Here is an 11095-nt window from a genome sequence, read left to right on the forward strand (position 1 = left end):
GGATCGGGGCAGAGGGGATGTGGGCGCTGGGGCATGGCGAGGTCGCGTGGGGCGCGATCACGTATGCACAAGGGTGGGCGCACGGCCGGCGTCGAGCGGAGGCTCCAGGGCTGCTGTAAAAAACATGCAGCAGGGTTGACAGTCCGCGGGCACGGCTGGGCCCAGGGGGGGGAGCTGTGCGGCCTGCTACGCGCCAGTCCGGCGGGCGCGCCGCACCTCGCCTGCCCCTGGCCTGGCCGCCCCCGGCCCCCGGCCGGCCTCCCCCGGCCGCGGCTGCATGAGGCACCAAGAGATCCAGCGTCGCTGCTAACCTCGCCCCGGCGGCGCCGCCTGCTGCTGCCGTTTCTCGCCGCAGCCCCGGCGAAAGCGGTGAGCCCCATGCCCCTCCTCACTTTCATCCAAAAAAAACAGGAAGCCACTCATCCGACCCCCCACCTGGGCTCGCATTTCATCTTGAACACGCTGCAGATGAGCTTCAGGTGGCGGTCCATCATGACATCATTGCCGCTCGCCACCTGCCCAGCTGCCGCGTGGCCGCCGCCGCCGCCAAAGGGGGCAAAGTAGCCGACAAAGGGGAGGTGGCGTTCAAAGTAGTTTAGCAGGCCGAGGATCAGGGGCGTGTGGTCGTGCACCGTGCCGCCCTCCGAGTCGGTGATGTAGATAGCGCTGTGCTTCTCGCCGTTGCCGTTGGCGGAGGAGAGGCCGCGGCGCGGGGGCGCGGCGGCAGCTGCGGCCGCGGCGCGCCACGCGGCTGCGGCGAGGGGCGCCGCACTCAGGCAGGCGCGGAGCGGGGCGCCCCGCAGGACGCCCAGGCACGAGGCCGCGATCATGCAGGCGCCACTGGACGCGCTCTCCTATGCTGCGGGCGAGCTGCGTGCCGGTGTCGTGAGGGGAGTGCCGTCAGTCCACCGCCAGATCTGGATGTCAAAACAGGTCTGCTTGCATATGGAACACCTTGGATTGAGATTATCAATGTTGTCCTGCCGCAAGCGTGCGAACCGCGTCTGTTGCCTACGCTTTTTGGTTCCGTGGAGTCACGCACGCATCTCCTACAACAAAGCGCTGGTTCATACACTGTGATTGAATCTACATATTGATTTGTACTGTGTGATATGTACCGGTATTCGGAAGACACAGCCGCCGGCCCTCGATCTCGCCGCGTCACCGCTGAGCGCAGCTGCTGCTGCATCGCGTTCGGCGAGTCTATTGCTACCGCTGCTATCATTGCGCAAGCGGTGCGGGCCCCATGCAGCCTGGCGGCACGTCGACGGCCGCGCCAGGTGCGCTCCGAGCGCCGCTCCCGCCGCTCGCGAGTCGCGCGAGCGCGCGGCGGCGCCGCCCTCGCAAGTTGCATCTTGCATCCCCTCGCAAGAAGCGCCCCGCCCCTAAAACCGCGGCAGCCGCGGCGGACGCGGCGGCGGCGACGGCAGGCACCGAGGATGCATCAGGGCTCGACCGCGCCCTCGGCTGCGTGGTGGGCGCGATGGTGGGGGACGCCGCCGGCGGCGTGCTCGAGTTCTTGCGGCGACTCCCAACCGACGAAGAGGTGACTCATGCGCCCGAGCAGCGGCCCGCGGCGCGGCATCGGGGGCACGCATGTGGTTTCAGCTGCAGAGATCACAACCGATTGGAACCAAAAAAACGCTTGCTGCCCGCGCGAGGGCATTGGGGCGGCAGATCATGGGGGCAGCACGGGTTCCGTGCTTGCAGCCGGTCTGAAGGCTCACACCCCTGCACTTATGCTGTCTGTGTGTGTGTGTGTGTGTGTGTGTGTGTGTGTGTGTGTGTTTGTGTGCGCGCGCGCAGGTGGAGGAGGCGCTGACGATGCCGGGCGGCGGCGTCTGGAGGCTGGGGCCGGGCCAGGTGGGGGCGCGCTTTGTGCCAAGCAGCGGTGCAGAACGACGGGGGTTGGACAGCAGGGCGGGGGCACGCGAGCCATCGGCCACTGCGCGCAGCGACTCCCGCCTGCGGCCGAGGGGGCCTCCTCGGGCCCGGCCCAGCTGTGCACCCCCGGGGGAGCCACCCCACGCCTAGACCCGCGCTTAGTCATCCGAAGCGCCCGCACGCCGCCGGCCCGGCGTCCGCAGCGCAGCGTTGCAGCTGCCCATTTTCACACCACACGTACGCCCTGCCTTTATTTCAACCGCCGATATAACTCCTGATAAAACTGCCATCGAAACCGTCAAGGAAACCGCTGACGAACCCGGCCCCCCATCAGATCACTGACGATAGCGAGATGGCGCTGAGCCTTGCGGACGCCCTCTGCGGCGGCGGCCCCGCAGAGGGGCTGCCCCTGGATGCGATCGCCTGGTCCTACGGCCGGTGGTACAAGAGCCCGCCCTTTGACATAGGCGAGCGGCGGCGCCTGTAACCGCCCTCGTTCGGTTTTTGATGGGCGGATCAGAGTCATCCCCTGCTTCAGCTTGTCAGATGCATGCGCCCCCAGCAAGATTTGGAACGTTTGTTTGTAACGTGTAAACGCAATGCAGGGAGTGGCGGGCTGCTGCGCAGCCCCCCATCTCAGCATGCCCCCTGGAACATCGGTGTACGTGATGCCATAAACTCACCCGCCCACCCCTCTGTGTTGCCTGTACGCCCCACCCCTACAGGCATAACCACCCGCAACGCCCTCAGCGCGTCGAGCGGTTTTGGGGACAGCCCAGGCCCAGGGATGGGGCAGAAGATGGTGCTGCAGGCCCAGCGGGTGCGCACGCGTGGGGGGTCCGGCAGACGCGCAGCCTCAAACGACTCGCACATGCCCGCCCGCCTCCGTCCCCGCACCCTGTCTGCTTTGTTGCACATCCCGCATGAATGCACTCGAGGCTTCTTGACCGGCTGCCTCTCTGTGTGCACCCTGAGCTCATGATATCATTATCGAGATGCAAATATTTTGCATCATTCCCAGCGCTACCCGGCTACCCACAGTCAAACCCTCGTCCGCCCCCCTCGCCCTCGCTCCCCAGCACAACGGGTCATCGCTGAGCAACGGGGCGCTCATGCGCGCCAGCCCGCTGGCGGTGTGGGCGCACCGCCTGCCCGCCGCCGCGGTCGCGGCGGCGGCGCGCCAGGAGGCGGCCCTCACGCACCCCAACCCGATCGCGCAGGTGCCGCTGTGCATGGGCGGTGGCAGGTTTCACAGGGGCGGGCGGTTGACATACTACTCTGGCCGTGGGCCGTTGTGTTGCAAGGGCGGCGGGTGGATTTGGTTGGGGCGTGGGGCAAGGATTGCCCGCTGTAGCCTTACAATCTGATGACAGGGCTCGGCCTGTCCAATCTTTGTTTCATATACTGTATAGCGAGTCCGTTGATCTGAAGAGCAACGCGCCCATGATAAGCACGCCCCAACCGCAGGCCAATATCAGCCGACGCCGCCCACGCCCCCGCTCTCGCCCCGCATGCACCGCCGCGCCGCGTTCCAGGATGCCAGCGCGGCATACGTGCTGGCGCTCTGCCACCTGATAGAGCACCCGGGGGACGCGGCCGGCGCTGTTTTCGCAGCAAGCAGTTGGGCGCGCGGCGGCGGCGGCGACGGAGGCGGCGGCCGCGGCGGCGGGGCCGCGCCGGAGGTGGTGGCTTGGCTGGCGGAGGCGGCGGCGCCGGGGCCGGGGCCGGCGGTGGAAGCCCAGGAGGGATTCCTCAAGTGGGGCTTTGTCCACGCGTTCAGGCGAGCGGCCTGCACCAAGAGATCGGCGGTGGGACGCTGCTGATCGACTGCGTTGCAGGGCTCAACCCAGCCGCTGCCCGCACGTGCCGTGTGTATGTTGTGTGCGTGGGGGCGTGCGTGTGCGCGCGCGAAGCGGTGCAGAATGCATCTCTTACTGTCTGTGTGAACAGAGGGCCCTCTACCAACGCGCAACGTCGCCTCCTCGTGCGCTCAGCGGTTTCATGGTGCGCTGCGGCACGCGATGCTGCCGTAGCCAAAACCCTTGAACCCCGCCCCCGCGCATTGCCGTCCGCTGTCACCGCGCCCACCCCGCCCTTGCCCAACACTCAGGGCGCTGCACCAGGGCACCAGCTACGAAGACGGCATCCGGCACGTCCTCAGGCGAGTACCCCCCCTGTTATGTCATCCCACATGTTAATGACATCACCAATATGCGCAGTGTCATCTGTGGTCCAAAGCCACGCTTCCGACAGGGCCCCTTGCTTCGTACTGGCCGCGCGCCGGATCGCGCAAGGGGCATTGCCCCGCCCGCCTGCAGCCCACACCACGGGGCTCCGGGCGGCCCGGACCCCATTGCCGGCGCTGCGCAGCCCCATCCCATCTGCTGCCGAGCCGCAACCGGCATCCGCACCCTAAGCACCTCTTCCAAAAGCAAGCCTCCACCCATGCTGAGCCTGCGTTTGCCGCCGCCGTCGCCACCCGCCCCCACCACGGGGAATAGCTTTCAATCTTGTCGCATATTCGTCCATCCCTGCAGGCTGGGCGGCGATGTGGACACCAACGCCGCGATCGTGGGCGCCGCCCTCGGGGCGCTGCACGGCTTTCAGGGCATACCAGAGCGCCTGAGGGCGCCCGTCCTGAGCAGGGGCCCGGCTAGCCCAGGGCGCCCCCGGCCTGAGTACCTGCAGGGCCGGGCGGCGGAGCCGCTCGTGCGGCGGCTGTGGGCGCTTGCGTGCGGCGGCGGCGCGGGCGCCAGCGCGGCAGCTGGCGGCGCGCGATGAGGGCCCTTCGCTGCGCGGCGGTTGGGATGCGCGGCAAGCGGCGCCGCCACGGCTGATCTTTCTCGCGCGTGCTGGTTGTCAGTTTAGCGGCCGAGACCGCCGTTCTCAATAACCAAATCTTGATCAAAACCTGCCTGCATGCTGCCTGCTGACACTGCAATTTCCCAGAGCTGGCCGCCAGGCCGCGTGAGACCTGAGAACATGCATGCAACCGCTCTGTTCTGCTGCGCCCCGCACTGGGGCCGCCATGCAAGGCTCCTGGCTTCCTTTGAGACGGCTGTCGAGGAGCTTCTGCACAGGCAGGCTTTGGACAACGAACATCAAGCAAGTTCCTGCGCCAGGATCAGCCCCTGCACCCCACCAGCCCAAAACGCATGTGGAGGGGTCGGGGGGTTACAAGGCATGCTCCCAGCTGCCGCCTCTGCCTTTCAGAGTGTCAAAGCCGTCCTTGGGAGCAGGCCCCTTCACCAGAAAAAGCCCTTCACCAGACGGATGAATCGCGGGGCACACAAAAAGGGGGGGTTCACTGCAGCCAGCCGAGCGAGCGACGCGACGCGGTTGGAACGAAGGAAGCCCCGCCCCGGCCGCGGGCAGCCTTCCAGCGCCGCCTCCCGGGCGCCGCCTGGGCCGCGTCGGGTCAGACCAGATCAGATGGGCGGGAACGCGCCCGGGAACCTCGCGCGCGTCCTCGCCGCCTCGTAGCGCGCCCAGTGGCCCCACCCCAGGCGCCCCAACAGCGCGGCGCGCTGCTCCGCCAGCTCCTTCTTGGGGGGCTTGCCGTCGTCCTCCGCCGCCTTCTCCGCCTTGTCCAGGGCTTTCAGGGCGCCGGCCAGCCTGGGGGGTGGTTGGTTTTAGAGTTCAGGGTTGTAGGGTTTCGGATAGAGTTTTTTCAAATTCAGGGTGTATATGTAGCAAACCCATCGCCACTGCGTTTGGAGTCTCAGGATTTAGGCGGGGCGTGTGCGTGCGTGCGTGCGTGCGTGTGTGTGTGTGTGTGTGTGTGTGTGTGTGTGTGTGTATGTGTGTGTGCCAGAGACGCGGGGGTGGGAGCGTGACAGGTGCGGAGGTGTCGTGCGCGTGCACCGCGAGCGGGGGGCCAGTCAGCGGCGGGGGGTTTGTGGGCCTGTGGAGCGAGGGCCGTGGACGTGAGGGAGGGGCCGTTGGAGGTGCCCTACAGGCGCTATTCCAGCGCTGGATCACAACCACTTGGCGCGCAGGGCAAATCGTGCATCGATCGGCAGAGCGGCCTCCGCCCGTGCGCACCCAGGAGCCTCGGGTTCGCCTGCGCTGCTCAGACTGCCGAGTGCGCGCACGTCCCGAAGTCGACACAACCGTTATGCTGCGGCGCCCCAGAAAACACCCCCACGCTGCGGCTCGCAACGCGATTGGGTGAGAGCGCGGGGCCCGCACCTGCCAGCCCGCGCCTCGACACGCGAGTGCAGCAGGACGTACGCCGCGTCTGACGCGGTGTCGACCCACTGGCGCAGGCGCGCCGACGTGGCCGCTGCGGCCGCCGCAGGCGCCGCCTCCGTGCCGGGCGCCTGGTGAGGGAGGGCGAAACGGTCGTGCGGGGCGTTTGTCGGGTGTAATGTGATCTGATGCCGGAAAGAGTGTTGTGACGGGCCAGAAGGAATATGCTGCTTCATTATAGCATCCACCTACGCAGCAAATCGTCACTCTCTACTGTCCGAATTCCCGCCCAACGGCATGCTCGAATTCCAGCCTCCACACCATTGACAAAACTCCGTCAACCCCACGTTCATGTCCCGGCCAAACCCCAGGTCAAACTCCGGTCAACCCCTGGTCAACCCCCGGTCAAACCTCCTTTTCCTGCAGGTCTGCCTGGTCCAGCTGCGCCTCCAGCTTCTTGCTGAGGGCCTCCAGCAGCGCGGCCTTGGCCTCGTCCCACCTCTTCTTCTGGGCCTTGTAGGAGGGGCCTGGCGACGGGGGTCGGGGGTTGCCGGGTGGTGTTTAATTGAGGGGGTTCAAAAGTGGGGTTGAAAACCGGGTTTCGGATGAGGGGTGGTGGAGGATGTGAGACCGGGGCCAGATAGGCGGACGAGATAAAATTTTAACAGGGCAGGATGTAGTTTGGGGGGGAGGGGGGGACGTGCTGGGTTGCGTGTTGACGGGGTCGAATACGCGAATACGGAGGTGGGCCGCAGAATGGAGCGGCGCGCGCGAGCCAGATGACGCGGGGGCGAGGGGCCGCGGCTCACCGCCGCCCTCGCCTGCGGCGTCCTGCGTCGCCTCGTCGGGGGCCCTGCGGTGTTCCAATGGGAGGTGGTGAGGTGCACCGCGTCACAAAGCGGCGTGCCGCGCGGGCCGCCCGTCCGGGTCAGCAGGCGTGCGGCAGTCGACAATAACAGGTGCAGCAACAAGCGACAGCTTCCGACTGCCTGGCAGGAGACAGGGCGACTGGCGCTGGCACGGTTGGCTCGCTGCGGGTCCCTGTGCGGGGTGTGCATCCTCCCAGGCTTGCGATGCCAGCATGCCGGCGTAACAGTGGTGCTGGCCACAGCCAGGGTTGACACAAATAGTGTGCTGCAGTATACAACATAACGTGTAAGCCTCACATCACTGTGACCTCGGACTGTCAGCGAGCGGCCGCACCTGAGCGCGAGGAAGGCGGCGAGCGAGGTGGCGTCGATGGCCGCGACAACCTCGTCCGCTGCGGCGATGATCTGGGAGAGGCGCTCCGCCCCCTTGTCCTTGGACAGCGCATCGCCCCTGCGTGTTGGGGAATGATAGCAGCATTCCGAGGTTTGAAGGGCTTGAGGCTCCGAGGTTGATGAGGGCAGCCGGGGCAGGATCTTGTGTGGTGTGTGAGAGCGGCTACAGACGGTGCAGGCCAAGTAAGGAAGGTGGGGGGGGGGGGTCGCTGGGTGGCGGGGCGCCACGTGGGCCCCAGATGGGGTCAGGCGGCTACACTGGGGTGGTCAAATGTGCGTGCGGGAGCGCGGGTCGCCCGGCTCACCTCCTGAGCAGCTCCAGCAGCAGAGGAAGGTGGCCAGGGTGGGCCGCACGCAGCTCCTACGGCGGTCGGAGCCAGGCCGGCGCCGGGGCAGTGTGGGTGGGCACGCGAGGAGGCAAGGTGGGCTTCACTTGAACGCAACATTGCTGGATGTCACATTTCCATGTGTTTTGTAGACATGGGGGGGCAAAGTGTGGTGCAACCCCGCGTGAGTGGGTTCTTTTGCGCGGGGAAAACTATCGTTCTCAGAGGTCGAGGCTTGGCGCAGCAAAGCTGCAGGAAAACTGCGACGCCGACGGGCAGCGCCACAACCCAGCCTTGGGGAGCAGCAACCGCTCTTTCTTGACTGCCCAGGTGGTGCCGGCGGCGAGGCAGCGCCGGCGGCGCGGCTGCCCACTCACCGCTGCGAGGGCGTCGTATGTGGCTGCGTCCTTGTCAGCGCGGAGGTCCTTCATCAGCGCCAGCTTGGCGTCACGCAGAGCTTCAGACACCTGTGGGGGGAGGATGTGTGTGTGTGTGTGTGTGTGTGTGTGTGTGTGTGTGTGTGTGTGTGTGTGTGTGTGTGTGTGTGTGTGTGCACGCGCGCGCACACGCACGCGTGCACGTGTGCGTGTGTGTGCGCTTTATGACAACCAGATGTGGGGAGGGTGATTGATCAGGGCATCGCATGACCTCGAGCCTCCATTCATCACGCCGACGCCACTGGTGATTGCAGGCGCAGACGGCGAGCCCGAGGCAGGCCGCCAACCCCCCGCGGCGCGCCGCCGGCCGGATCCTGTTGTGCGGCGCGCAGCCACATTTCAGCAAGATCCTCTGGGGGAAACCCAGCCTCAAATGTCGAGACAATCGCAGGGATTGTGGCATAGAAAGGGACAGGGAACAGGGCGCGCCTTCGTGGCGGCGTCCTTTTCCTCCTCTGGCTCGTCCTTCTTCTTGGCGGCGCCGCCGTTTGACTGCGCGTCCTTGTTGACCGCGGGGGGGACGACGTACCTGGTCGGGTGCGGGTGGGTTTTGTGGCGTGTGGCTGGAGTGTAGTCGTGTTTGAGTTTGATGCGCATTTGTGGGTGTGTGCGCGAGTGTTTTGTGTACCGTATATGTGTGTGTGTGTGTGTGTGTGTGTGTGTGTGTGTGTGTGTGTGTGTGTGTGCTGTTGTGAGAGCTTGAAGGCTGTTGGGAATGACATGTCATGTTTATAGGGTGACAGGCAGGGAATTGTTTTGTAATGGGACGAGGACGGGGATATTGGGGGCAGCACGCATTGTGCTCGAGGGGGGCTATTCCGGGTAGTCAACACGAGCAGCTGACTGTAATTTAGGCAACGCCCGGCGCCCCACCTGAGGGCGTGCTCTGCAGGCGCGGCGCCGCTGCCGCGCCGCAGCTGCCCCAGCGTCAGCTTCCCCGACAGGACGCGGCCTGGTGCGCACGTGCGTGACACGTGTGTGCAGGGTATCGAGGGGTGAGCAAGAGCGGCCGTGTAAAAAGGGAGCAGTAGGGAAGGGGGGAGGGGGGGCCAAGGCACTCGACCGTACGGCAGTCCCGGCAACTCTCCGAAATTTGCTTGGGTAATGGGTCGCGCTTGCAAACCCTGAAGCAGGTTGCCAGACCCGGGGAATCCTAATAACCAGCAATCAGGGTGCAACCCTGATCCCTCATATGAGAAGGCCGCAGTCAACCTGATGCTGCCGCCAGCTCCCAGGGGCCCCTTGGGCCATTGCTCACGCAACATTCACGATCCCCTCATTCGATCCAATTTTTTGGAGGCGCAGATCTCATGATCTCTCCATCACCGCCCCACCCTCTTTCGCGTCCTTTGGCAGCTTGTCGTCCGCCGGCGCTCCCAGCCACAGCGCCACGCGCTCCCCCGCCCCCAGGAACATCTCCCCCGCCGACGCGCCCGCGGAGGAGGCGGAGGCGTGCGAGCCGTACACAGGGACAGTCACGGCTGAGTCCAGGGACCGCTCCTGTTGGTGGTTGATGGTGGCATGGGCCCGAATTGTGTCGGGGCGCGACTTTTTGATTTTGGGGGGATGCGGGTAGAGCCAGGCGGCCCCGGGGGACGGAGGCTGGGGGGAAACGTGCGGTCCGGATGACTCCACAGGACTGTATAAAATGTCAACTGCAGGTGGTCGTGCCAAGAATGGCGGCGCGCCGGATGCGGGGCTGCCGCGCCCATCACGTTCTCGGCCTCAAAAGCTTTGTGGTTGGGAGCTCCCGTGCCGACAACAAATTTCGTTGCCATCCACTGGCTTGCCGGCCACGACGCCGCGCCCGCGCCGCCCACCATGACTACGCAGGTTCCCCGCAGCTTCTCCAGCAGCTCCATGCTCTCGTGGCGCAGCGCCAGCCGCAGCGTGAAGTCGCCCTTGGGCAGCTGCACGGTGTCAGGGTACGCGTCACCTGGCGGCGGTTGGCGGCGGTTGGCGGGGGATCCTGAAAAAAGTGTGTCCAGAATTCTTTGTGCGGGCACGACCCAACTTGCGGGACGGTCGGTCGCACGCCTCACCCCCCCCCCCTCTTCCCTGTCGTCAAGGTTGAACAAGCAGCCTCCTCCGCCGTCAGATGAAATGGGTTCCACACTCCAACCGACAAAGTGCAGCCGTCAGGAGCCCCCCCTTATCCACCAAAAACATCACTCCCCCTTGATGGAGCCGGACCCATGAAGCAGCAGCTCGTATCAACCACTCTGTGACGGGATGCCTGACAGCAACCCTGGATGACCTGCCCGGAGGTTTTTTTCAACGGCCCCCCTGTGATGTGGAGCTGACGGAACATAGAAAAACGACACCCATCCCCACCAGTGTGCAGCAGGCGCTTGTTTGCGTCGAACAGCATGATCATCTGGCTCTCAAGGGGGGACTCGTAAAGGGTGCTTGGAGGGAGGGGGTGGGGGCAGGGATGGGGCGTGGTGGAGTGGGGGTGAGGGGTACGGGATGGAGGGCACGGGGTGATGCATGGGGCAATAGGAGAGCGATAGGAAGCTGCCGGTGCAGAGGGCACCGTGGTCTTGCTGTGTTTGCAGCACCCTCAAAACCAAGCATTCTGGACTCCCGAATGGTGGTGGGCGGCAAAAGAAGACCCCGCGGCGGCAGGCGTCGCCAAGACACCTCACTCGTTCAGGGGGTGACTCACTCGTTCAAGAGGGGCACCGTGGGGCGGTACTTCCCAGCCTCGGTGGCCGTGAACTTGTAGGTCAGCAGCAGGCGGTACACCACCCTGCGGGGTGACGGGTGACGGCCGGTGACGGTGGGTGACGGTGGGTGGCAAATAATGCTAATTGTATCGGATGCGGGGGCCATAGCAGGATATGTGAAATGGTTGCAGGATATGTAAGTTGTCACAACAAGCACACAAGAGCTTGAAAGTGACCGCCCCTGCGCTGCTGTCAAGACTCTACTGACACGCTGTGCAGCCACGGCTGACGAGCCGGAGCGGGAGGGGGCGCGGGGAGGGTGGTGG

At 65.6% G+C, this 11095-nt stretch overlaps 2 protein-coding genes across 2 annotated transcripts; both read right to left on the reverse strand.

Annotated features, from left to right (window-relative positions):
* Positions 1–428: 428 nt before the first annotated feature.
* Positions 429–830, reverse strand: MNEG_9541 (hypothetical protein; the record flags this gene model as incomplete). The annotated part of the gene is made up of 1 exon (XM_014041986.1): positions 429–830. A coding segment is annotated over one exon (402 nt), but the record flags the coding sequence as incomplete, so codon positions are not given.
* A 4482-nt stretch (positions 831–5312) lies between these two features.
* MNEG_9542 (hypothetical protein) lies at positions 5313–10477 on the reverse strand (the record flags this gene model as incomplete). Its single annotated transcript, XM_014041987.1, has 12 exons — positions 5313–5499; positions 6076–6206; positions 6487–6602; positions 6885–6928; positions 7279–7395; positions 7643–7698; positions 8041–8130; positions 8521–8629; positions 8974–9052; positions 9435–9600; positions 9921–10036; positions 10435–10477. The coding sequence occupies 12 exons, from the start codon at positions 10475–10477 to the stop codon at positions 5313–5315; spliced, it is 1254 nt and encodes a 417-aa protein (XP_013897441.1).
* Positions 10478–11095: the final 618 nt, after the last annotated feature.

Source organism: Monoraphidium neglectum, assembly GCF_000611645.1.
Source record: "Monoraphidium neglectum strain SAG 48.87 unplaced genomic scaffold scaffold01972, whole genome shotgun sequence".
Classification (NCBI taxonomy): domain Eukaryota; kingdom Viridiplantae; phylum Chlorophyta; class Chlorophyceae; order Sphaeropleales; family Selenastraceae; genus Monoraphidium; species Monoraphidium neglectum.